The 26,916-nt window shown below is 41.0% G+C and overlaps 1 protein-coding gene across 2 annotated transcripts; it reads left to right on the top strand.

Annotated features, from left to right (window-relative positions):
• The first annotated feature begins 223 nt into the window (after nt 1-223).
• On the top strand, nt 224-25,907 carry cuedc1b (CUE domain containing 1b). Of its 2 annotated transcripts, none has more exons than XM_083984497.1 (11): nt 224-357; nt 7,587-8,352; nt 10,179-10,306; nt 11,594-11,720; nt 14,739-14,994; nt 17,271-17,336; nt 17,646-17,720; nt 21,194-21,287; nt 21,389-21,450; nt 22,576-22,645; nt 24,006-25,907. In XM_083984497.1, coding segments are annotated over exons 2-11 (1,248 nt in total). In that variant the 5' UTR covers nt 224-357; nt 7,587-7,983; the 3' UTR covers nt 24,007-25,907. The 2 variants fall into 2 exon arrangements, with proteins under 2 accessions (XP_083840623.1, XP_083840622.1); XM_083984496.1 differs by having other exon boundaries at nt 14,736-14,994.
• The last annotated feature ends 1,009 nt before the right edge of the window (nt 25,908-26,916 follow it).

Genomic DNA, 26,916 nt, shown 5'->3' with positions numbered 1-26,916 from the left:
CTATCTTTTTTTCTCCTTTTTTTTAATATATATATTTTTCTTTATATCACTGTCTATTATCCATTTATTTTATGCCACATATTACAAGCTACCTGGCAATAAACCTGATTCTAATTTTATGATATTTATTTCTGGGGATTTATTTTGAAGTTTCTCCCTGTGTAGTAGTTAACCGGGCACATCCGGCCTGTTTCTGATTTTAATGGCATCCCCGCTGCTGGAGGGAGGGACACGATCCTTCTGGTTCCCGTTACAATGCTAAAACCCACCGTCCTGCTGCTGCTCAGCTGTGCTTCCTGTCGACACTTCACCAAACTGGGGATCATAATATCTGCTCGGCGGAACCCGCTGTCAATAGTGAGTAACACCGACGTGTATCATGTTTTACAGAAAACCCAGAAAGTCGTTGTTTGTTTTTTCTGTTTTTCTTTGTTTTTTTTTTAGGACGATACTCTGCTTTTACGGTTCTTTTTTTTTAATAGCCTAGTTTACAGCTTCACTTTGTAAACACCAACACGGCGAAAGGTTGGAAAAGTGTTGTTGTTGTTGTATTTTTCTACTGATCTGTTTTTATCTCCTCCCGAACTGAAAATACCTACAGTTTAGTGACACATTTATACACGAAATGAGCGAGTGTGAATGTGGGTTGACTCGGTGACCGAGGCCTTGTACACGATTCCCCCCGTCTGGACTACATCTGTGCCTGGTTGTGATTAGTTAACGGTAGCCCGGGCGGCCGGGGGGAGCTGCCGCTGCTAACCCATAACCATCGCGGCTAAACCCAGTTAGTTTTCCCCCTACACATACAGAAAAAGGCCGATGCTAACGTTAGCTTCCATTCGCGTTAAGTTAAACCGTCGAACGTTCTAACGGTTAAAATGACGTGTCGTGTTGTATTCTATATATTTTTTTAAATGTGACAGTTGGGTCAGTTGAGAGTTGGGAAGCTAACGGCGGCGGCGGAGGAGCAGGGAGAACCGTTAGCCTGTTAGCATCGATGTGTTCCCGAAGAGAGCAGCAGAGCACATGCACGGAGATGTGGGGGCGCTCGGTGAGCAGGACCAGCACCGTTTGACACACTTTAAACATGATAACAATAACGCTATCTCGGCGTGGCCCAGTTTTGTGGTTAAAATACAGACAGACGGTAGTCAGGGCTCCGGACTGCTCCTAAATGGAAGCATTTTGCCCCCAAAACTGAGACGGTGCAAGTAAAATGTTCATCTCCTTGCACATGTGCAACCAGTAAATTTGCAGTTTTTTTGTCAACACTCAGAGAATCTACTAATACTAAAACAAGCTAAAGTAACAAGTTAATACAACACACTAATGTTAATTCAACAAGGTAACTTAACTGCACTGACAAGATCATGTATCAAGTCATAATAACAAGCATATGCAACGAGCTAATCTGACAATTTTGTATATTTCAAGCTAAACTGTACATGATACTTCGATAAAAGATAGCACAGCAAGCTAAGCTAGATAATATCAGAGCTATCAAAGATACTCTACTACTCTCAAGATGGCCCATAACAAACCAAACCAGTGCCAATGATATGAAATGGTACACTTCCTTCCTAAATGGGCATGGTCTCTTGTTCCCCCCCAGGGCTCCAGACTGCCCCTAAATGGAGGCATTTAAAAGCCAGTAAAGCCACTAAAATCTGAGACAGTGCAAGTACATTTTTCATCTACTTGTGCATGTGCATACTATGCAACCAGTAAATTTGCCTCTTTTTTTTTAACACTGGTCAAGCATGGAAGGGGCAACTCAAAGTATCTGGAATTTGTCATTACAGATGACAAGAATATTTGCTTTGCAAGTCAATTTACAGTGTGTGCCCATTTGTGCTCCTAGTAAAAAAATGTAGTACTCCGGACACAAACTAAAAGGTTAAGAGTCATGAAGCCTGTATTATTTTCACAGCTGTTTCTCTCATAACACTGCCCCTTAAAATAAACCCTGTTGGCCAGTGAAATACAGATCTCTTTTTTTCCCCCTCTTTAATCTAAGAGCTACTAGCCTATAACAAAATAAAAAAGGGGGCTGAAAATCTCCTTACTGTATGTCTCATGTTGCTGGTTATGTTCATTAAAAACACTAAATCTGATCTGCAAAATCAGATCAGATGAATAAGATCATGAAATGTCCAGAAACCATAACCAGAAACATCTGAAACTCACATCAGTGTCAGAAAAAAGAGCTGTGACTCAGACAGACCCAAATGCACTAAACGTCTTTAAATCTGAAATCTAAAAAAAGACAGTCGTTACAATACACTTTATCCCTCAAAATGTAAACAAACTATCGATAGCCAGGTTAACTGAGTGCAGTTTGCACTCATGGTTTTTACAAGGGCTGCACAATTTATTGCATTTCAGTCACAGTTTGGCCAAATGCAATATACAAATCGCAATAGCTGCATTTTTATTTTAGGAATCATAACATCATTGTGCATTGTTAGCACCATACAAGATAAACCATTGGGGACCTAGTCAACCTTTTCTGACATCTTTTAACTTGTGTTGCTAATAACAGGCATCAAAGTACGGTGGGTGACTGTGATCCAAAACTAAAAATAGTTTAAATACAGCTAAAACAAGGTCTAACAAATCTGTTTGTGCTGAACACGAAATTATCATCATAAACAGAAGTGAAAGATTGTGAGCCGTATGTTTCGTATTAAAACTTGATGAGATATTTGATCTTGTTCTTAGGGAAATCATAATGACTTTATTAAAAAATTAGCATGATATTGATGCCTAAAAACTGATAAAACTGCCCACAACTCCACTTCAATGTGGTCAAAAACAGCTGCACATGTTCTTAAATCCCATTATAGGAGAAAAACAAAAGCTTATTTTGAAATATTATCTGCTAACAGAAATAAATAAAAACCATTAACCGCTCCCAGAGGCCTTTACAGCCGTCAGCTGGGATTGTCATTGGCCGGACGGATATATCACTTACATAAAAACACGGTCAGACAGGCCTCGGGCCAATCGTCAACAGGCAGCCATGTGCATTTGGCAAGAATGTGGACCATTCAGATCTGAAGACGTACGTGCCTGGTTCATGGAAAGCAGTAGTGACACAGTTGCACAGGCTCACGTTGGCATTCGCTTCACTGCCTGAGCTGCCACAAAAGGCCGTGCAGTGTGAGAGAGGCCTCTTCTGCACTGGCTTCACTCCCTAATATAAACTGCTCTGTTGTTTTTTGGGTTATAAGGTTAATGGCAGCAACCACTGGGAAAATGTTGATTTAAAACGTGCACGAGTTGTTATTTATCTCCATTTAAAGGCAAAAGAAATAAGCTGCAAAAACAAAGTTGACACCTGGAGTAACTTGTGTCTCTTCTTACCCGTTAATGAATCTGAAGTCGAGCTCTCACCATCTTTCAGCTCTGCTTTTGATTGCTACAAACGCCTTAGGAGAATATCTGGCTCATTAGCTTTTAAATGCTCCTCTGTGTTCTCCAATAAAACTCCAAATGTGGAGCTGTTTCCATGCTGAAGCCAAAAACACACTCTGGGAATAATGAGAGTGAAGCAAGGAAATAAAGGTTGCAGGTTGGACAAACGGAAACTAAATGAGATGTTGCATTGAAGTGAAGCAGCAGCGATCAATTAAAGAGGAATACGCCATCAAAATGTTACAAGAATAAGCCGATCTATACGTGTATAATTATGCTTACTTCACTATTAAAAATTAAAAGTGAGATTTTATCAACCTGAGAGGAAACTCAGGGGAGTGTGTCGCCCTGATTCGAGCCCCTCAGGCAGCGCTTCCTCTCGCAGTGTGTTCAGATTTGTCTTAAACACAATCATTTGATCGGTGAAGCCACACAAGCCTGAGAGGAAGTGGAGCTCAGGGGACTGGGGGAAAAAAAAGACCTGTAACCAAGGAAATTTTTTTATAATTCACTAGTCCTCCGATCCATGTCTGAAGAAGATTTCCCCCCGCGTGCATGAACCGACCCAGTGAGACTTTATTTTAGGAGACGTGCAGCTTCTTCTTTTGAGAATGAACTGAAATGAAACTTGCTCTATAATCACGTTTTTTTCCCCCCCATTTGATGCTGAGCCAAGCACAATCATGTTCAGTTTTCTGATCAAACTTCTGCTTCCCGTCCCAACATGTCCATGTGTCCTTTTCAGCTTCTCTTAACACCCTGACTGACTGACTGACTGACTGACTGACTGACTGACTGACTGACTGTGTGAGCTGGTTTAGTGTCGTCTTGGCATCAGTTCAGTCGTCACCTGCTGTGCCACCGCTCAGTCGAGGTGTGATGTTTTACTGCTGCAGGTGGATCATCAACAAGGTGCAAATTATCCTGCTGCTGCTGGGAATCAAATAGTTTGGTGGCCGCAATCTCTTGTTTATGACGGATTAAACTACACAAACATATACATGGTAACATCGTATATGATAAATAACGTTATCCACTGAAAAAAAACTAAATGCACATGGAGGAGAGGAGGGTTAGCAACACAGAGGAGAAGAGACCGGACTTGGAGAGTTCCCCTTTAAACCAACACGTTTTCCACACACCAGTATTAGTCTTGTGACGTACGTGAGTCCAGACAACTGTTGCATGATTTAGACATTCGCCATCTTGGCCTGAATATAAGGTTATAATTATAAAACTGTATGTTTTTCATTTAAGCATTACATAAATAGAACCATGGCTCCTTTCTGTCTGCAGTTTGTGACAAAATAAAGAGTCGGTGCAAAGAGATGCTGAAATTTAAAAATTATTTTGAGACTAGAAGTGTACGGGGAAGGTTTCCTACCAAAACAACACGCTAATGTCGGATAGATGCATTTGAACCAATCGCTGTTGAGTAAAGTGAAATGACAGGATGTAGGCGTAGGTGTCCTACATGCATACTGAAATATTTGCACCATGAAACCAAACAAACCTGATCAAATTCACAAAACCTTGCTCTGGTTTTTCCGGTGTGAAAGCACCATTAAATGTTGTTGTTGCTTCACATGTCAAGCTTTCTAAAAATAATCCTGCTTTTGAATTCACACTAGAAACACAGAGATGTGTCAGTTTGAGCAGCTGTTTATTTTTACCGACTAACTAAACTGACAGATGGCAGATTTATTATCAGCCTGAGCCAAACCACTAAAATACTACAGGGTAGACTCGACTGTGAACTTTCCTACAGGAAAAATGAATGCAGATAATGCAGAGTGGAAATATTTAACATTAGATTTAGTTAAGATTTATAATTTTTTTTTTCAACAATATGTTTCATTTGAATATAAGGTGGAGTCCTTGATGAGTTTGGTAAAAGTCATAGTTTGATTAATTCCTGCAGCTTGTGAACAACTGTCTTTAAAATAAATAAATGCATAAACAAATCGGTGACCTTTCAGACCGGAGAGTTCGACTCCTCCTCCGGCTGCTGGACACTGGACATCTCCATACATGGCTGCCGAGTTATATTTGGACAATCGCTGTTTATGGGAGGGGTTAAGCCACTGGTCAGTTGAACCAAAATATAAAAGATGTGAAACAAAAATATAGCCTAATCATATTAGTTTTAATTTGACCATAATCTTGATTTAATAGGTGGTTAATTAAACCTCTGAACCGTCACTGAAGCTGCAGAGCCTTACAGCCAATAAGCTGCCAGGTGTCGTCGACCAGGTGAATGAAACGAGTAAAGCTGTGAGTCAGTGACATCGCCGCCGCTATCATGAGATTAGCAGAATCACAGATTAGCATGTACATCGGTCAACAGGTGAGGTCAGATTAAACATCCAGAGTGACTTATCGCTCACGCAGGCAACCAACAAACGAGAGCGTACCAACATTGTGCCAACGTGAAAATCAACCTAACGATGTAGAATATAAAGAGGTCACAGGTCCAGTGAGGGAGAGTATCCGCCATCTGCGGTCCGTTCACTAGTACCAGTCGCCGGTCAAAGGGAAGACCACTGTGGTTTTTAAAGGCGAGCAGTAAGCAACTACCATCACACACACACACTCTCTGAGGACTGAGAGGCCTGGATTGTGAGCTAAATATAGCCCCGTTCTTAGGTGCAGATTAATATGATGATGGTTGGAAGGTATCTTTGTGTGTGTGTGTGTGTGTGTGTGTGTGAGGTCAAGGCCTGGTAGGACATACTGTACTACACGCTTAAGCTCACACACTCATTCACTCATTCATTCAGGCTAAAAACCCCTGACAGGACTGTGCGTCACCGTAATACTGATAGTTATTTGTGTATGTATGGTCTTTTTAATCCGGCCCGTCAAATTAGATTAGATTTATTTAAAAAAAAAATGGGAACAGTACATACCTTATATTAATGAACATTGACATGTAAATATGTGGGATTGTGGCGAAACGGCTAATTTCCTTCCCCCAGTCCCATTGGCAGGTTGATGTTAGACATAAAAGCAATGACGATAAAAAGTACAAGAGGCAGGACTAAGATATTTAACAATGAATGCACCAATGATGCAATGATACACTTGACAACATACACGAAACATAACATAAACAACATAGACCAACAGTTAACTGGCCAAAAAAAAGTAAGGGGACCAATAGATTACAGAACAGTTATCAAGTGCTAGAGTGCTGATTAAAGTGCTGTTATATATTGGTATGATACCAGAATTTCAGTAGTTGATACCGATACCAGTGGATTTCCAGAACCCATGTACTTCTAAATTCTCTACTTTTATTTAAAAAAAACAACAGTTTCACACGACTTGGAAGCATTTAGGCTCCACTTTGCTTCAACAACTTATCAAACTTCACAGAATTTAAAGTGAGCTCAAATTTGTGGCATAGCCTTCACCGGACAGTTTGAGCATATCGAGGTCCGGCTGCCTTCACAAAACAAACAGACAACCCTAAAATGATTTGAATTAAAAGACTAAAAAATAAAAAAATAAAAAGGCGACCACCAACAACACTGCTTCCACTGAAAATGTAATTTTATTTGAATGTAAGTTTTTTTCTACTTTTATCACCACCCTACCATCTGTATGATACTGGCTGTTACATTTTAAAGAACTCACTGTAATAAAGTGGTCAGTGAACGCATCTTACTCGTCAGGTAGGTGTGTTTGTGTTTAAGGCACCAACTGTAGGAGCGTCTCCATTAACCTGCTCAACTGCAAACTTCAAAAAATAGGTCTGCATGAAAGAATGAAAGCAATGCAATCTTTTGCTAAATTGATATTATTGTTGTAAGATTACCCACTCACTGCCACAATTGCTTTTCTTTTAATTGATGACAAGTTTCTTTTGCATCTAGATTCAAACCCTGTCTTGGTTACATTTCTGTTGTATTTCTGGTTCTGGTTTCTGAAACATTCAAACTGAATTTACTGAAAATTAGTTTTGCAGAGATCCTCTTTTCTCTCTTCTTGTTGATGCTTTTGGTTTTGGTGTTTGTGTTCCTGCAGCTCAAGTCCCTGCACATTGATCGAGTTAGAAAATCATTAGAGCTCTGTGTCCCAGTTGAGAATCAGCTGATGGGCTTTAATTGAGGAAGGGTTTGCCGCTAACTGTCACTAACGCTCTGCCTCCTCCTCTGTCTCTGTAGGTGATGAGTGAGATGCAGCGATGTGCGCTCCCCGGAGGGTTTTGACTCCGATCTCCACCTGGTGACAGAAAACTCAGACGTTTTTTAATTTCTGTCACCTCCCGACTGTCACGCACCCGCACAGCTTTGTCCTGCAGCCAGCCAGTCATGCCGGATGCTGCTGAATAACAAATTTGAGGGGGGAAAAACTCAAACGGTTTTTCTGAACTCCCGATCCGAAGACGGCCATGTTTGTGTAAGAATGAGAAACTGAGTGGGGGGAAGAAAAAAAAAAGGGGGAAACAGTGGAAAGTAAAGTGAGACTGAAGGGGCTCGAAAGCGCTCGAGGCGGTGACGGAAAAGCAGAGCCATCCTGTCGGTAGGTTGGCGGCACCTTGAGGCAGCCAGGCCTTTGAGGATGACTAGCTTGTTCAAACGCAGCAGCAGCAATGGAGGCTCCAGAAGCAGTGGAAGCGGCGGCGGTGGCGGCGGAAGCGGAGGCGGTAGTGGCGGCAGCGGCGGCGGGGGCAGCAGCAGCAGCGGAGGAGGAGGACAGGGGCAGCTCAACAACAGCAGGCCCAACCGGCAGGTCCGACGGCTGGAGTTCAACCAGGCCATGGAGGACTTCAAGACCATGTTCCCCTCCATGGACTACGAGGTGATCGAGTGCGTGCTGCGCTCCAACAACGGAGCCGTGGACGCCACCATCGACCAGCTGCTCCAGATGAGCATCGACGGACAGGGCTCGGATGACAGCTCGGACTCAGATGACAGCATCCCAGCAGAGGTCAGCGGCCCAAGGGCGCCGGGTTTAATACCGGTGTCGGTATTGACAACAGAAACTAAAGCCTCCAGATTTACTCCATTGATCATCAGTCGAGTCAGTGATGGAAGATTTAAAATACCTGTGATTATTTCAGTGTTTCTTAATTTAGTGAAAAACTTGAGGTGAAAATGAAGCTTTATAGATATAACGGAAGCATTGTTTGCAAATGAACAATCAATAATAATAATAATCGACTAATCGAGTTCTTCGAAATACCCGAGTAATTGTTTCAGCCCTAGTGACATCACAGATAGCTAATGTGATCACACAGATCTTCATGCACCAGCACAACATTGTTGTTGTTGTTTGCATTGAAAGCCAAAGTATCTCAATATTTGATATTATTACTGAGGCAGAACTGCAGAAAAAAAGGAAAATCAAGACCATTAAAACCACAATATTCACTATTATTGAACATCGGCTCAAATCCAGCTCAAAACACCATAAAAACAGAAAACGGGTCTAGAAAATAAGCAAGAATCAGATTTTGGTAGGTAGTGTGATAGGAAATATAATTTTTTGCATTACACTAAAATCAATGATTTGATTTTGTTGATGAAGGGTGTTCCTTTGCATGTGGAGAATGTGATTTGTAGGCTGTTATAGTGTTAACAATACAACAGCAATGTTGCCTGCTAAAAAAAATGGCAGCTCCTACAATGTGCTGTATTTGCAATATTGATTTCATTCATCATGTGGCATTAATCAAAATTACAAATGAGTCAATGTGGACAAATTGTTCATCATCAAAAGGTCTTTTATACCAAATATTGATGGGTCAGTGATCACGTACAATTATCTTCTCAGCTATAAAACTTATACAATCATTTTTTCCCCCTGTTTTTCAGAGTAATTTATTTTCCTGTTTTTCTGAGTAATATTTTTTTTGTTTTTCTGAAATTTATTTTTTCAGACTTAACGAGATATTAAAATCCCGTGAGAAGCTCCCACCTGCAAGTAACATAAATGCTCCACTTCAAACAATACAGTTGAGCTATCCACTGGATAGTTTTGTGCTACAGATACTACAGTATGAGTGTCTAAGGACTAATTCAAAATAAAGGTGACCTCCTAAAACGGGTTCATTTGCATAGTTTGCAACAATTATTTCTTATTTTCACTGTATTTCCTGTAAATTCAGATTGATATTGTAAGGAGACGACCTCTTATTATAGAATAACAGGTCAGGAATATCAGAGAGTGTCACTCAAAAAATATCAGAGCAGTCTGATGGAGCACTTTTATTTTGAAATCAGTCCTTACATTCCTTGCAGATGGGAGCTACTCGTGGGATTTTAAAATCTCGATAGGTAGGAAAAAAAATTACTTACTTTTTTTCTCAATTGAATGCAGAATCATGTCCTTTTAATATAGCAATTTAATAAGGCAAAACACTGTATTCGATTACGAAAATAATCGATGGCTGCAGCCCTAAATGTCACCATAATGACGTAACCATGGACAAGATGGAGCAACTCTCTGGAGATAATGTTTTGGATTGTACGTCACCTTGACGAGGATAAATAAACAGCATGTTAATGACCCCACTCAACCACAGGACATCGACCTCCTGCTGCTGAGCCAAGCGCTGGTTGATTGATTGTTTTTGAATGAAAAGGAGTGAATATGATCCTAAACTGTAGTCTTTCCTTCTGTCCGTTCACAACACTCATCATCATGTCAGTGGAAACCCACTCATTTAAAAGCTGTGGAGGGAAACTCGGTGTCAGTTTTCATTTTCCAGAAACAAACCACAACAGCTCCTCTCTCCTCTGTTGTCCTTCCAGATTCTGGAGCGAACTCTGGAGCCGGACAGTTCAGACGAGGAGCCGCCTCCGGTCTATTCTCCACCAACATATGATATGCACATTTACGACAGGAAATACCCGGAAACCCCACCAACACCCCCGCCCCGGTAAGGAAGAGTGACCGGACACCTCCGTAGGAAAAAAAAGCTGTGTTTTTATCAATCTTAAGAGCTGATGTTTGATTGTGTTTGGGTTTGTATTTCTCCCAAAATCTACACGACTCTGATTTAATTAACTGGATGAAGACAGTTTGACGTATTGACCTGATGGTGGCGCTAATGGAAAGTCTGGTGGGGGGGTCAGTTCAGTGTTATATTTGATGGAAACTAACTATACTGAGTAAAAAAGGGATAGTTTTTTTTACGATATTCATGGTTATTACTTACATTAAGGCAATTATTTTTTGTATTACAAGTTTTGTTAAATTTTATGTTTGAATATGTAAATGAGGCAAAATCAGTGCTCATTTGCATATATTTCTAGAACAGAAATCTAAACATAGGATAAAGCAACTTTCAAAATTCTTGTTTTATTTTGTTGACATATTAGAGTCAGAAGTTTTTACAGAGGGGGTTTTGGCCGGATTTTGGCCGACATGTTTGTAAAACTAGCTCTAATTCAAAGACTCCGCAAGACCCAAGTTGACGTGCTCGGTGTGTTTACGTGCAGTCAGAAGCTCCCGTTTGTGTCATAAACACAGGAATATCAACTCTTGACTTGCTTGAAGTAAATGAACTTCTCGGTGCATGTTTGAGTAGCCATCTGACGCTGTCTGTGGAAAAAAATTTGCAGCTTTAAGGGATGTAAACAGCTTAAGCAGCAGAACTTCAATTCACTCCCATTCATCGCTGCCGTGGCGATGCGGGACAGACGCAACTACCGCAAAACAGGAGCAATTAAACTGAAAATCTTCAGATTCATTCTTTTAGACCTAAAATGTTAGGAAAATACAGCCCCGAGTTGAATTTGCCCGGAATTGTGCTTTTAGGAAGCAAAATAGCCCAAAATCTCATAATTGAAGAAAAAAAAACACAGTTGGACATTTTGGTATAAATGTCCAATATGAAGATCATCCGCTCAGTAGCTGCTGGGATATTTGAGTCCAGGTTGGATCTGATCGGAGGATAAACAACACACTGCATTAAGTTCATGTATAAAACGATATTATCAAAACAGAAGTGGAGCAGTCAGATTATCCTTTCAAGATAATCAATCATCTGACGACGTTCCTGTAAATGTTTCACTCACCTGCACTCAGCGGTCGTTTCCTCTGTCGTTCTGATGTCATTTCATGCGAGCACGGTTTTAAAAGAAGTAAATTATTTATATTAGTTTGGAGACGGATGTTCGTTGACGATGCTTCTAATGCAGCTCCTGATCTCTCGGCTCTGTAGATTTGAAGCCCAGCCTCCTCCAGGTCACCAGCAGGTCAGAAGCTACAGGAACTGGAACCCTCCTTTACTGGGAAACCTGCCCGACGACTTTCTGCGGATTCTGCCGCAGCAGTCGAACAGTACAAAGGTAGGAAAACAAACAATGTAACAATGTTAACACACTGAGGTTAAATGTCTGCACTTGGTTTTATAGTTTCTGTGCTTGTGGTGAGAAGTTTTGACCTCACAGAACTTTTACTTTCACTTTAATTTTAAACTGTATATATTCCTGAAACATGTTGGTACATAACTTATATGTCTGTCTTACATCGTTTTAAAGCAGATATCAGCTTCACGGCCGTTTCGGCTAATGCTGCGTTCAAGGCAGGCTTTTGAAACCGTAAGTTACAGCTTCAAGTCACAACTACGACTTGGTAGCGTTCCAGGTAACCCGTAGCTCGTGTTTTTACCATCCTGTTGTCTGTGAAAGTTCCCTATAACGGCCACTCGTAACTTCCGACCCGTGAACTCGTACCAGATCGAACTGGTATGACTTCACAGGAAGGAAAAACACAAAGTACGAGTTTCTTTGAACGCACCATGAGTTAGCAGCCCCCGCCCTTGTCAGGCATCAATTGGTCCTCGTGCTACGTCACCACATTCACGCGCATCCCTTGGCTGCACACACAGCCCTTCATGCCGTTCTCTCTCCTCATTGGATAACACTTGTATCCCACAAGGAAAATTTTCTCCTCGGGTTACAGCAGAGCAGAGTGACGGAGAGACTCGTGTTTAGGCTGAAATACTTCATGTAAGTGATTGCTGACGGAAAATAGGACTATTTAGGACTTATATTAACAAAAACATTCCACTGATATCTGCTTTAATATCTCTATATTTGCATATTCTTCTACTTTTTTTACCTTCTGTTTTACAAATGCCACTGTAGCAACCAAGTTTTGCATGTGTGGGATTATTAAACAGTCTTATGTTTATGTAAGACTTGAGGAAACAAGCTCCAGTTGAGTTGCTGGTGATAAGTGAACATCACATCCGAATTGCTATCGATCAGTTTCACATTATTGTAATGCAGCTTAAGTGCAGATTGATTGATTAATTGAAGAGCTCTGGAGTGAGTTACCTGGCCCGCATTAAAACAATAACGTTACAAAACTGCTGTGAGGGTCACTGAAGAGTTTCCTACCTACGGAGACGAACTAGATAGATAGATAGATAGATAGATAGATAGATAGATAGATAGATAGATAGATAGATAGATAGATACTTTATTAATCCTGAAGGAAGTTCCTGTCGGCTGAAATACTAAAAAGAAGACGAAAAAAAACACAAGTAAAAGAAGAATGCAAGATAAATATATAGCAGCAATACAAAAATAATTGAAATATAAAAGATAGGCATCAGATGATTTAACCTGCAGCGTCGGTCGCCACCGTCACGTGTTGACAGAGGAGCGTGTAGTGAGACCATCAGCGCTGAAGAGGGGATTATAAACAGAAACGGACATGTGGTGTTAAAATTATGGGCTGTAATAACCTTGTTTGATGTTGTTTATTGATAAACCGAGCGCCATCCAGCCGATCGAGACACTTTAGGAAGTTTACAAAGAAATTGTAACCGGACCCGATTATACTACTACTTATTAGTCTAATTTACATTCACTGAGCTCTTTATTAGGAACATTATGATAATACAAGGTGGAAATAGGAATCAGAAACCTTATTGATTGGAGAAATTACAGATCAAGTGGAATATTAAGACCAACAAAAATATATCCACAAAGTGTTTTTTAAAATGTCTTTATACATAGTAAATATATGAAGAGAGATAGAATATGTAAAGAAACAGTTTGAAGGAAGAGTGCACTGTCTGGTGAGGAAGAGCTGGTCCAGGATATTGTGTCCAGCTCCGTCAGAGTCCAGACCTCTTGGATCAGTTTCCGTTGGCATCTCTGTTTGGCTTGGGGCAGGAACTGACCCCATGGGGCTTTTCTTCTTGAATGGTTTATTAAATGAGACCAAATATAATCCAGGCTGCTGATTGGTCCACACAGTCTGAGCACCAGGGCAGGTTAGAACATCATGGAAGTGTGTTTTTGGATGGTGCTTTGTTGGGATTTCTCCCGTTGGTCCAGGACGACGGTCCAACTGTAACAGATGGGTCTGTTGTGAGTGGGTGAGGGAGGGAGGGAGAGAGTGGGGTAAGGAGGGGCCGAGAGGATCAATGTGACTGTGCACAGCTCTATAATTTAACCCATTTGAAATGATAAAAAAAACAATAGAAGATCAATATGTAGCGGTCGGTGCTGATATTGTAGGAAGTCACAACTAATAAATCGATGGATGTGAAACAGTGTGAAGTTCACTGGACTCACTGAAGAGTCGATTCAACCAGTTTTAGACCTGGAGCATCGTCGCTCTGACAGGAAACCTGTGTTAGTATCACCAGTAGGACGGTGAGGCAGGGTTGTTGTACTTTACTAAAACTAGCTAACTTGTTTTTGAGGTAAATTCATGCAAAACCGCTGATGAGTGTTGCCTTCAGGGACAGTTTTTCATCAAGCAGTCTCTGCATTTACCTCTAAAACAGAGCCAGAGGGTTTTGGAGTTGTTGGATTGTGTATTTGATGAGTTTGATGAGGGAAACCAAGAAATCCCATGAGCCTCCGTAGCGTAGCTCTGAGCAGCTCGCGGCTCTGCTCCGCCGTTCTAAAAATAGCTTGCACCGACAATTAAAGGTAACGAACCTACTGCTATGACTATAGGATTATGGCAATGGGCCAATTTGCCAAAATGTTGAACTATCCCTTTAATAATGACCAAATTCATAAACAACAATTCACTTAACTCATTGATATGACAATTAACTTATTTGGACAGTTTCCTTTTTTCCTTTCAAGTTATGAACCAACTTTTTAAAACTGTTTCTTGGCTCTTTTCATTATGTTTCTAGGCTTCCCCGAATTATGACCGATTAGATTGGCTGGATTAGATTTTTTCTGTATGTATCGTAAAGATGAATGTTTTAAACTGAGAATCACTGAGATGATTGAAGTAGAAGTAGCGGTGGTGAGTAGATTTACAGGCAGCTCTGTTGTTGTTGTTGTTGATGTTTTAACCTCCGGCCTCTGTGGTCTTTCCTCCAGCAGAGCTCTCAGAGCAGCCTCTCCCAGCCTTCGTCCTCCTCCTCCTCCTCGGTCTCCTCCATAAGCCAGTGGACGGCGGCGACCCCGTCCGGAGCCGCGGGCACCGCCGGAGGCTCTGGTTTGACGCCGGGCGACACGGAGCAGGACAAGAAGCTGAAGCAGTATCTGGAGGACGAGCGCATCGCCCTGTTCCTGCAGAACGAGGAGTTCATGAAGGAGCTGCAGCGCAACCGCGAGTTCCTCATCGCCTTAGAGAGAGGTAGGGCGGGTCAGAGGAACGCTCCACGTGATGTTGGTGTCGGGTGTTTTTACAGTCGAGGCTGTGAGATGAATTAAAATTATGATGAAGACGAGTGACGTTAAAGGGATAGTTCAACATTTAGTCAGATCCTCCTCTCCCCATAACCCCTATAGTCATAGCAGTAGGTTCATCAGCTTTAGTTATCGGTGCATGTTGTGTTGAGATCGGCGGGGCAGAGACGTGAGCTGCTCAGTGAACACAATGGAGGTGGTACAGGTCCCCTGTTCCTCATCAAACTCATCAAATACACAATCCAACAACTCCACAACGCTCTGGTGGAAAAGTTGTGACCTGCACATTCACCACGCTATGAGATAATAATGTAACATTAGAGACAGAGTTGTTTTAGAGGTAAATGCAGCAGGAACTACATTCCTGACACGGCTGCTGGGCGGAGGGATTTCAAAAGCACAAGTAGTTCAGGGTATTTGCTTCATGTGTCGTAATGTTACATGATTATCTCATAGCGTGGTGAATGTGCAGGTCACAACTTGTCAGCCAGAGCGTTTTGGAGTTGTTGGATTGTGTATTTGATGAGTTTGATGAGGGACAGGGGACCTCCGTTCACCTCCATTGTGTTCACTGAGCAGCTCACGTCTCTGCCCCGCTGATCTCAAAACAACATGCACCGATAATTAAAGGTAAAGAACCTACTGCTATGACTATAGGGATTATAGTGAGAGGAGAATCTGACTAAAATGTTGAACTATCCCTTTAACGTCGCCAGAGGTTCCGTTCCCTGTGGAGTTTTTCACCTTTAGCATCATGATGGAGTCAGCGTTTTGTTTGCACAAGGACACGAGGGCGTGCACACACACACGCACACACACTCACCCTGGAGACGTGGTCAGTGATGATGTCACACTCTGACGCTGCAGCTGCTGGTCAGTAAACAAAGCAGCAGCTCAAACGTTTGTCAGAGCTCCAGGAAACAAACTCACAAACTGTGTTTTAGTCTGTTTATATTAAAAAAAACAAAACAAACAAAAAAACTCCACAGGGAACCTTTTTTTGTTTTGTTTTGTGCTGTTATCGCCATAATTTGCCCTGACGCTCCCGTCCTGTGCATGTGTCTCTGGAATTACTTTTGTGTGAGTAATGAAACTGAACGGTGTGATCACACGCACACACACCACAGTGACATCAGCAGCCCAGAGCTACGAACACAAGAGGACGTTAAGAAGGAACTATGCTCCATTTTTACTTTACTTGAACAGCTCCAGAGTCCTAGTGCTGGTTAAATAATTGATTTCTCACCCGCTTCGTTGGAAACAAATGCACATGGAGGAGAGGAGGGTTAGAGACACAGAGTAATTGTGGCTCGTTCAGATGTGTAAAAAGCTCTGGGTTTCTGATGTTTGTTTTTTTTTGTGTGTTTTTTAATTTGTCTTTTTCTTTTCTTTACTTGGACAAAATTAATTCCACATGTCTCCATCTGTCACAGTCTCCCATCCCTCAGCTTATGATCAGGGCTCTGGCTTCCATTGTTGTAGATGGAGCAGATACACTGAACTGACAATTATTGTTATTATACAGCTGTGAAAAAAACAATTAAGAGACCACTTCAAAATGATGAATTTCACTGGTTTTACTATTTATAGGCATGTGTTTGAGTAAAACGAACATTTTTGTTTTGTTCTATAAACTACTGACATTTCTCCTGAAATTGAAATAAAAATATTCTCATTTAGAGCATTTATAGACAGAAAATGACAAAAGATTTGAAGTCTTTTCAGACCTTGAAAAGAAAACATGTTCATAATCATTCCTAAACAACACTAAACTAATTTTAACTTGTGAGTTTTAACTTTTACAGCCGTGGTTTTTATAATAAGTTCAGGTGATGACCTCATCAGTGTCTCATTAAGTAGAATGAGTTGTGTTTGTGTTGGTATTAAAATAAAAACAGTGCAGCCTTTTAAAGAAACATTTGTGAAAGTGGTCTCTTAATTTTATGTTCCGCGGCTGTAAACGCATTATTTACGTTCGGTTAGAAAAGATTTTCCAGGCAAAAGATGGATGAAATAGTTCTTCACAACATGAATCTGACATGAAAATGAGCTGTTTTTTTCTCCTGAAGTTGAGTTTTCTTCAACTAGAATCACTTGTGGTCAAAATGCTGCTGTAAAAAACTGTTGTGGAGGCTTTGAGTTCATCACATCCTGTCCATCAGCTCCTCCTCCTCCTCCTCCTCCTCCACATCAGAGGTCATAACATCTGCTCTCTGTTTTTAGATCGCTTGAAGTATGAATCAAAGAAATCAAAGTCCAGTCATTCATCTAGCATGGAGAGTTCCACAGGTAGATATCACTCATCGAGCTTCTTCTGCCCGAGCTCTCGGCTCATTTCTCTGCAAACTCAGTTCTACTGAATTCCACTGAATTCTACTGAATACTGGTCTTTGTGTGTCTGAGCTTCACTGTGATCTCTGTTGGTTGTGTCGAGGAAGTGTCACACTGTAAAACAAAAAAAACAATAAAAACACACCGGCGCTGCTGCTGCTGCAGTCGGTGTGTTTGACACACACATACTGTATATACATGTGGACGTACAGTGTGTTAGTGTTGCTGTGTGTGTTTATGTATGTGTGTGTGTATGTGTGTGTGCAGGAGACTCCGCGGCTTCGATGGAGGCCGTGTCAGACGACGCCCTGTTCAGAGACAAACTCAAGCACATGGGCAAATGTAAGTGTGTGTTCACCAGGAGCTGCGTCTGTCACACTCAGTACGTTTTTACATGACGCTTGAGAAAACCGAATTATTGCCTTAATCCGACTATAACATCCATGACTATGCATGTAAAGGCGTCAGTCCGACTAATATCGGAGTTCTCCACCCAGATAATGCGATTGGAACTCGATTTTCTCCATAATTTTTACGTCGTGATCGGAATTTAACTGGACAACGCATGTGCGCATGCTCCACAACCCCCACACTGGCGTATGACCCCGGAACAAAAACATCCAAGAAAGCCGGTCGCAGAAGCTATTGTTGTAGCGTTACGGTGTTCTTATCTGCCTCTCAAAATCACCATGACCACGAGGGATAGCGTGCACCTTATCTACACAATAAGTAACGCGCACATCATGTACGAGATTAACAAAGCTGTATGATTGACCATCTCGCCGTTGTTTGAAAATGCTGGTCTGCAGCCTGCCTAATAGGTCAACAGGAAAAGGTTCCGTATTAACCCGCTGAAACGACGCATAATCGCCACCTGGTGTTGAGGGGGAGGACACGTTCCCGTCAGTTATCCGATTTTCTCAGTTGCATGTAAACTGGGACAAGGACAGAAAGTCCGATGAGACGCGAAAATCGAATTTTGAGCATAGCTGGATTAAGCAAACGTACTGACTGTGATGGCAGAGGATAATTAGAGATAACGAGTGTGTGTGTGTGACAGTAAATGTTCAGCTGCATCGAACTGAGGACGTCTTGTCTCGTCTCGTATCGGACGTCCTGCACCGTCAGTTTGCACCGTTACACTGCGACCTCAGGGTCATCGACTGGCTGATGGAACAAGACAAAATGATTGATATCGTCCATAAATTTGACATGTTACACAGAATGAAATGAAAGAAGCATAAAATGAAGAAAGCACAAAACAAAACAGTATAAATCTGTGTTTTATAAAACAAATATAATATGATCAACGTGCAGGATTAAAAAGATCAGATCAAAGTCCTGGGGAATAAGGGTGAATTCCAGTTCCTATCTTAACCCTCAGCTCAACCCTTAATCTTAGTCGCCCTCAAAACAAAGTGTTAACTCTTTCGCGACCACACTAATTTCTCTGCACATCTGCTCCGGACCACATGTTTTTGGCTATTTTTTTAACCTTTTTTCTTACGTCGAACCAAACTCTGTACATCACCTAGAAACAAACGGTTTTCACGTGGTTGAAGAGTGACTTTCCAACGTGCTCTTCGAAAAAACGGCGAGTTTTTCCGCCGTTTCGTTCGTGAGTACGAAGGAGAAGAAGAGAGCTCGGTTTCTCCAAAAACGGAGCTCCCGCTCTAGTTTCAGAGAAAAATGCACTTTTGTGTCAAGTGGCAATCTGCTCATTTTACCGGTACTCTGCAGTGTGGCGTCTCCCAAATCATTTCTACGGCTAAATAAATATATTTGTAGGCAAATCTGGGGGGTGTGGCAGCGTGGAGAGCAGCGGGGCGGGTCTCTGGCTGCAGCGCAGCATCTCCGTGACACTGTTGTGTGACTGGCCGGCGATGAGTGCTCTGGGGCGGGGGCGGCCGGTCACAGCCCCCGCTGCAGAGCGTCCGCTCCGCTGCACCGTGAAAACAGCAGCGATAACGGGCTTTCAGGTCCGAATCTCCAAACCAGAAACGTTTGTAACAGCACCGGAAAAAGTCGCCAGATTTGTCACCAGTCGCTTTTGTCAAAAAAAAAAGTCGCCAAGAGGGTTTGGAAAGTCAGATTTAGCGAGCAAGTCGCAACACTGTTGCCGACAGCTGCACAGCACGCTGTCCCCAGAGCAGCATTCAAGGAGACCGATTACCAAATAACCAAACCAAAATCACACAGTTTATAAAAAACATTATGTTTTGATTTTAGTTTAAAACAGTTTTACATATCAGAGGACTACCATATTCACACACAGGGCACCTCAGAGTGTCTATTATCATAATCTGTAAAAAAAAAAAAAAAAAAAAAACGTTTTGACGAGTTAACTCGTCGATGGTCGTGAACGTTCGGCAGGCTGTGATGAGTTAACTCGTCAATGGTGGCGAAAGAGTTGAAGGGATAGTTCACCCTAGAATGATATTTCGCTCATTATCTACTCACCCTCATGTTGACTAAGGGCTGGAAGAATTATCAGAGTCCACCGTCCCTTCTCTGAGTTACAGGGGGTCTCGGCGTAGCAGTGCATTTCAATGCAACGGTTGCAAAGGGACACCAGAGCTCTTCGTAAAAAAACACACACAAAAAAACATCCAAATACCTCCATGATGCTCGTATGTAATGTCCGTCTTGTGCTGAAGCCCCAAATTGCGTAATTGTCCCGAAAAAAATTAAATAAGTCTATATTTTAAGCTTGTTTGTAGCGGAAGCTTCTCGAAGCTCCTCTTCCTGGTCCGTCCAAATCTCGCGTGATTCGCAGTAACCGCACTGACGCCGGCGCAAATCACGCGATATTTGGACGGACCAGGAAGAGGAGCTTCGAGAAGCTTCCGCTACAAACAAGCTTAAAATATAGACTTATTTAATTTTTTTCGGGACAATTACGCAATTTGGGGCTTCAGCACAAGACGGACATTACATACGAGCATCATGGAGGTATTTGGATGTTTTTTTGTGTGTGTTTTTTTACGAAGAGCTCTGGTGTCCCTTTGCAACCGTTGCATTGAAATGCACTGCTACGCCGAGACCCCCTGTAACTAAGAGAAGGGACGGTGGACTCTGATAATTCTTCCAGCCCTTAGTCAACATGAGGGTGAGTAGATAATGAGCGAAATATCATTCTAGGGTGAACTATCCCTTTAAGGGCTATTTTGTGACATAGAAAAGGGACACCTCTTCAGACTGTGGGGGGTTTGGCATTAGTTTATTATTTTTTTATATTTGCACTGTTCAACCAGTTTAATCATAAGCCACAAACGCAGCTATCATCGACGGGTCCATCAGGTCCATGTTTTTGAAATTGTTGTGGACTATCTTTCAGTTATTAGTTTTTTGTAGCCTATAAGTTAGTTGAGTCAGTTATAAGTTGATATTCAAACAAATAACCTGTATTAATACCATAAACCACGGACATATTCAGCTGAAAGTCACCGCATACAACAGCGTATTGAAAGGTAAACACCAGCTGTAACTATCATTAGATAACTCTGCGGCTACGGGAGATGACATTAGCCCGTTAATCTTAAAACATTATTGGAGCAAACATTTTACATAGGCTGTATCTTCATTAAACAACTCAACAACCTTCATCAGACAAAACCTGACACTTCTGCCTGATGAAGGCCGAAGGACCAAAATAAACCCCATGATTGAAAAACCCATGCAAGCTGAACATCTTCTCTTTACATTTGGATGAAAGGTGAAAACGCATGAAGAGATCCAGCTGAATGTGAACCTGGACTAAAACAGACTTCAGCTTCTTTTTATTTGATCTTTTTTTTTTTTTTTTTTACCTTTAGCGACCAGGAAGAAACTGTTTGAAATCGCCAGAACGTTCTCAGAGAAGACGAAGAGGAGAAAGTCAAAGAGGAGGACGCTGCTGAAGCACCACTCGTATCCTTTGGTTTCTCTTATTTTTAAGTAGCAGTGTGAAATTTAATCTAAAGGATAAAGGATTCGTCTCCATCATCATCGTCTCCTTAACTCCGCCTCAGACTGGGAACGGCCAACTCCACAGCGAACCTGCTGGACGACGTGGAGGGAGGAAACCGCAGCGGTGAGAGGAGCTGCACACCACACACACACACACACACACCTGTCTGTTTAACATCTGTCCAGTCTAATAAAGTCCGTGTGTGTGTGTGTGTGTGTGTCTCAGGGTGAGGAGAGATCTGGGTCGATGGTTCTCACTGACAAAGATAGAAGTGTTGTTTTTGAGACTGACAACAACAACACAGATATGAAAAAGAAAAATGAAATGATATAATAAAAATCTGATGGTTTAAGGAGCAGTGATGTCACAGGAAAATAAATAATATAAAATATTGAAGAAACATTTCCTTAATTTGATGTTGTAATACAGTGGTTCTCAAAGTGGGGTCCTTGAGAGGTTTCAAAGGGGTCCCCAACTTTTTCTTGAAATTTTACAAAATTTTCAAAGAATGTTTAACTTTTTTTCCCCCCATAAATGTTTTGTGTTTTTTGAGGAGTCTTACCACTTTTTTTTCGAGAATTAAAAAAAAAAGAAACATTTTTTGAGAACATTTTTTACTTTTTTTTTTCAAGAAATCTTACCACTTTTTTCCTAGAATTTTCTTTAAAACTTCATTTTTTTTAATTTTTTTTTTTTTTTTTTACCACTTCTATAAATGTTAAAAGGTTTTTGAAGAAATTGTATTTCCAAAAATTCACGCCATTGGCCCTAATTTGAACGTACAGTGACTAAAAAAGTAATGTTCTTTAGTCACAGAACAAATATTTGTGTATTTCTGGTGTTAACTTCAAAATTTTGTCCAATGGGGGTCCGTGGCTTAATTTGTGTCAATTTAGGGATCTTTGATGTAAAAAGGTTTGAGAACCACTGTTGTAATAAACAGTAAAAGTCAGTCATTTTCATGTTCTATTATTTATTCATGAATCAAATAATATATACAATCTTTAGTATTTATTAATGGATTAATACTGAATTTATATGAATCTTTTCACAATCTCTTATTAAAATGTGATCAGATGTCTCTGCTCCTCCAGTCTGATTTTATTTACAGCACAGATCTCTGTTCACCTCCACCTCTTTGTTATTGTTCATATGTTATTAATGAGGATCTCATGCTGCTGCAGTAAAATATCTAAGTAAACAATATCTAAATAAATAATATTTCTGTCCTTGTGTGTTTGTGTCCAGAGGAGGATGGTCAGCCTCGGAGGACAAACACTCAGGAAGAGAACGAACAACGCAACGAGCCAATATCATGGTAAGTAATATTATTTATAAGATTGTAACTCTGTATTTAATAATGAATTAGTAAATAACAGGTCGTCTTCTCTCTGACGGTTCAGAAGAAGCTCTGGAGGAAGCTGATTTCACCTCCTGGCGTTTTCTCATCACGTCTTCACTCAGTCGTTCATGTAACTGGGTCAGAAAAGTCTCAGGAGAGCGAAGGTTGATTTGATGTTTGATAAAGTCTGAGCTGGTTTCTCCTCCGTTATCCGTCAGGAGGATGAGCTCTGAACTCATATTAATAAATACAACATTTATTAGCAGCTTTAAAAGGTCGGTATATAAAATGGTATAAACTGCCATTGAGAAATCCATCTCTGTGTTTTTAAAGTAAATTGAAAGTTTAGTTTATTGTTGTTTCATTGACTCGACAGCATCTATCCAGAAAATGTTTACATTTCTAATTTAAATATGATGAAAATAATGCAGCAGTTTTGTCTTTTTAAAAAGAGATGAAAACAAGTGTTGGCCACAAACGGCGCAAACTGATCTTATTAAATAACAGCATAATAACCTATAAATAATGAGAAGTCTACATTTTTAGTGCGTTAAGATGTTTTCAGTTAATGAACTGTCCATTTACAAAACATATTATGAACAACCTGAAATGTCCTTAGAAAATTAAGGGCAATTTCAACAATATTATCTCTTATGTTTTCTATGTAATATTCACACTTGGCAAATTCAGTTTTGGGCCGTACGTTTGACACCACTGCATTATATTAATAATACTGATGCCAGAAGTAATATAAATGAATGATTGGATGAAATTCCCACCCCTTTCTACTCATCATGGTTTATATATCTATATACTTCATAAATATCCATATCAATAAACATATATACTACATCCATAAAAATATCTAAAACATAAATATATACTACGGTTCATAAATATCCATATCAACTTCTAACATCCCATATGTTTAGCAATTTATTTTTATCCCTCATCTTCCATATACCTATAACCCTAACCTTTTTAGAAATAATCATAATAGTAAATCATAGAACAAAAGACTGTGGGGTTTTATTGTGAAGATGCGGCCGAGACTGCGACACTGGAAGTTCCCTCAGAGCAAAATGTGACGTCGTTGTCGTTTTTAGAAATGTGATTTGATGGAGCCGCCTGTTTAGATTCACAATGAATAAATAAAGTTTAAGATGTTGAATGTGCCCAAACATGTGATCTAACAGGGTGGAGAAGGAAGGAAAACTAACAAACAAACAAACAAAACTGCAATTGTTTTTATCCAGTGACGTCATTCATTTACTGTTTTTTTTGGGGGGGGGGATGACAAACCTTCATCATCTCCTCCTCTTCTTCTTCGTTTCAGATCCTCCCGTGCTGCACCATATCAGGGTTACCATGGCGACGGCAGCACGACACATGGGTGGCGGCCTTGTGACTCTTCGTGCCCCCCTCCCCTCCCCTCTACTCCGACCTGCTCACCCCCCCTCACCCCCACCACATCCCCCCACCCTGATCCAAACCAGCCAGTATGAGGCTCAGCAATGAGCTGAGACCCCGCCCCCCTTCCTCCTCACCCCCACCCCGCACCCCCCCAGAAGAACCGGGCCGACCAACCGACCGACGCCAGCACTGGGCCAACTGTCTATAAACACATTATCTCTGTATTATAACACTTTGTTGATATCTAATTTTAAATGTAAAGGAAACCTGCATTAGTCCGACTTCCTGCTTCCTGTAACTCACTGAGAGGAACCCGCCTAGTTTATGATCTCGCCATATGAACCTTTGTTACTTCCTGTCCTGTACAGTAGCAGATGGTGTGTTTCAGGGGGTGGGGGTGGGGGGTGGGGTTCCCCTCAGGCTGGGCATTTCAAATCCAGTGTGCACATTCCCCTTTATACACACTAAAAAAAAAAAACCATGTAGAGCTTTTTTACCATGTTTTCTTAACCAGATTGTAATATTTTGACCGTCAGGGGTCGTGTAACTGAAACTCTGACCTACGTCGCGTGGCCATTAACAAACAAACATGGCCGCTCCCAAACTGTCCACCCTCCCTCGTCCAGGGCCGTGGTAATAACCGTGTGATCACACTTTTTTTTTTGGTTCTTTTTTTTTTTTAAAGGACTGACCCGTGTTTGTTTGTTTGTTTGTTTGTTTGGAACAGTTTCTACTAGTTTGATTTGTCCGGCGCCGTGGAAAACGGTGGCGTCCAGTCTATTGTAGCATCACTAACGACACAGCTGTAAAGGAGCTTCGTTCAACAAGGAGCACGACGAACAAACAAATGAAGGATATAAAAATAAAAAAAAGGTGCACAGAGGGATTCTGGGTAATAACCACCACCACCAGGGTACGGCAGAGCGATGACGACAGCGTTGAGCAGCGAGAACAGGTCGAAGGGGAAATTGGTGTCAGATTTCAAATGTAGACATGGGGGAAACGACGGATCAGACGGACTCCCCTGCAGCGTCCAGTCGTCATGGCAACAGATGGATCAGATCAGATCAATTGATCTCGTTCAGTCACAGCAACCTCCAGTTTTTTCAAAGAGGTGTGTGTGTGTGTGCGTGTGTTTGTTTGTTGGGCGACAGCGACACCTGCTGGTCGGCCAGCGCTTCAACACCACAGGAAAGGAGAAGGAGACGGTTTTTCAAAATAAAATAAAACTCAACATATTCACTTCACTACAGAACCAGTGCTGACAGATGGCTTCCAGATGTCAACATCTACCTCCTCCCACCCATAAGCCCCCGCGTTTTTTTTTTCTTTCTTTTTTTAAGGTTATCATGTCCTGTTGTTTTGTGCTTTTTTATGTTTCTAGTCCCGCCACCTCCAGAGAACATTCACTGATCTTCCGGCCAGTTTCCACAACTCTAAAGGACTTTTTTTGTTTGTTTTTATTTTTCCAACATGTCGAAGGAATCTGAATAATGGCTCGGACTGCTTCTGCCGTATCTCAGGTTTTCCCCCCCGTTTCCTTTGAGCAAATTACATCAGAGTCAAAGAATGATGAATATGTGTGGGTTTTTTTTTTTTTTTTTTTTTTTTTGGGGAGGATAACAAATCTGGAATGTGATTGGATGTTTAGCTCGTGAATACTTGTTTTCTGATTGGAAGAAGACTGAAGAAAATGGAAAAAGGAAAAAAAAAGTGCTTGTGCGGTTTTTCATTCACCCGTTTTCTACTGTGCTTTTCATTTTGTATGTGTAGATGTGAAACTAGCATGGATTAGAGACGTAGTAGAAGTGAAGTAGAAGGTCGTCAGGAGAGGAACAGTTGTAAATCTACAGCGCAAGATCCCGTGGAAAAGAAAAAAGCCTCAATTTAAAACTGTTGACAAAAATAAATTAATTTCCAATCAAATCAATTCCTTTTCTGCAAAAAAAGAAAGAAAAAATCCTCAATTTGGATTTTTTTTCTCATCAGTCGCCATAAATTAAAATTAAACGTGCCATTTGCTCATTAAGTAATGAGCAAGAAGTTCAATATACTTTTTTTTTCTTCAAAAATAAGGAATTTATTATTATTATTAAAGGACCATTCCAGTGTTAATGCATGTTTTAGACATTTACTGTATAGACATGAAATTATTTTAAAGCGCCATTTATCGATATTTTATACCACCAACCGTGGTTCAGACGACCATGTGACGAGTCCCACAGAGAATCACCACCGACCTTTTTTTCGGAGCAACAGGCAGCTGTAAACAAACCCCCAACTGCACCAAACGGCTACTAGCTGCTTTTTTTTTTTTTTTTTGTATAGCAGCGGCGCAGCTAGAGGCTAACAAAACAAAACAAAAACAAATCTCAATATTTTTTTCTCAGGTGGAGACCAAAATCAGAGCTAAAAGACGACGAGCGAATGTTGGACTTAGCTTCGTCAAAGGAGGACGTGAACGATGAGTCCAAACGGATGCTTAACGTTGCTCTGTAACTGCTGGATTTGTCGGTTGTTTTGCTAACACGTTTATAACAACAAGTTGATAAAGTGATAATATGTCAATGTTGTGTTTACATGTTCTGCTGCCGACAGGCGGCGTGAAAAGAAATGAACATAGCTTTAATAAATGGGCTGAAACATGCAAAAAAAAAAAGAAAAGAAAAGAAAGAAACTCAACAATGGTCTGGTCCTTTAATGCTGCATGAAGTGAAACTCACTTATTTTCTTGATTTAACATTTGCACAGTGAAATTATAAAATGAAGGGTTATGAATGTTATATTTACAACCCTTCCTGTTCCCATCATGCACCTGTGCCGTAAGACTGGTC

Source organism: Trachurus trachurus (assembly GCF_905171665.1).
Source record: "Trachurus trachurus genome assembly, chromosome: 13".
Lineage (NCBI taxonomy): Eukaryota > Metazoa > Chordata > Actinopteri > Carangiformes > Carangidae > Trachurus > Trachurus trachurus.
Note: the sequence above shows the minus strand (reverse complement) of the source record. Positions and strands in the feature narration are given on the sequence as shown.

Excerpts from the sequence above, each read along its gene's own strand:
- cuedc1b (XM_083984496.1), top strand. The coding sequence starts at position 7,984 with ATGACTAGCTTGTTCAAACGCAGCAGCAGCAATGGAGGCTCCAGAAGC. Across the intron at positions 10,307-11,593 it reads CCACCAACACCCCCGCCCCG|ATTTGAAGCCCAGCCTCCTC; the intron begins GTAAGGAAGAGT and ends TCGGCTCTGTAG. Across the intron at positions 17,337-17,645 it reads TAGCATGGAGAGTTCCACAG|GAGACTCCGCGGCTTCGATG; the intron begins GTAGATATCACT and ends GTGTGTGTGCAG.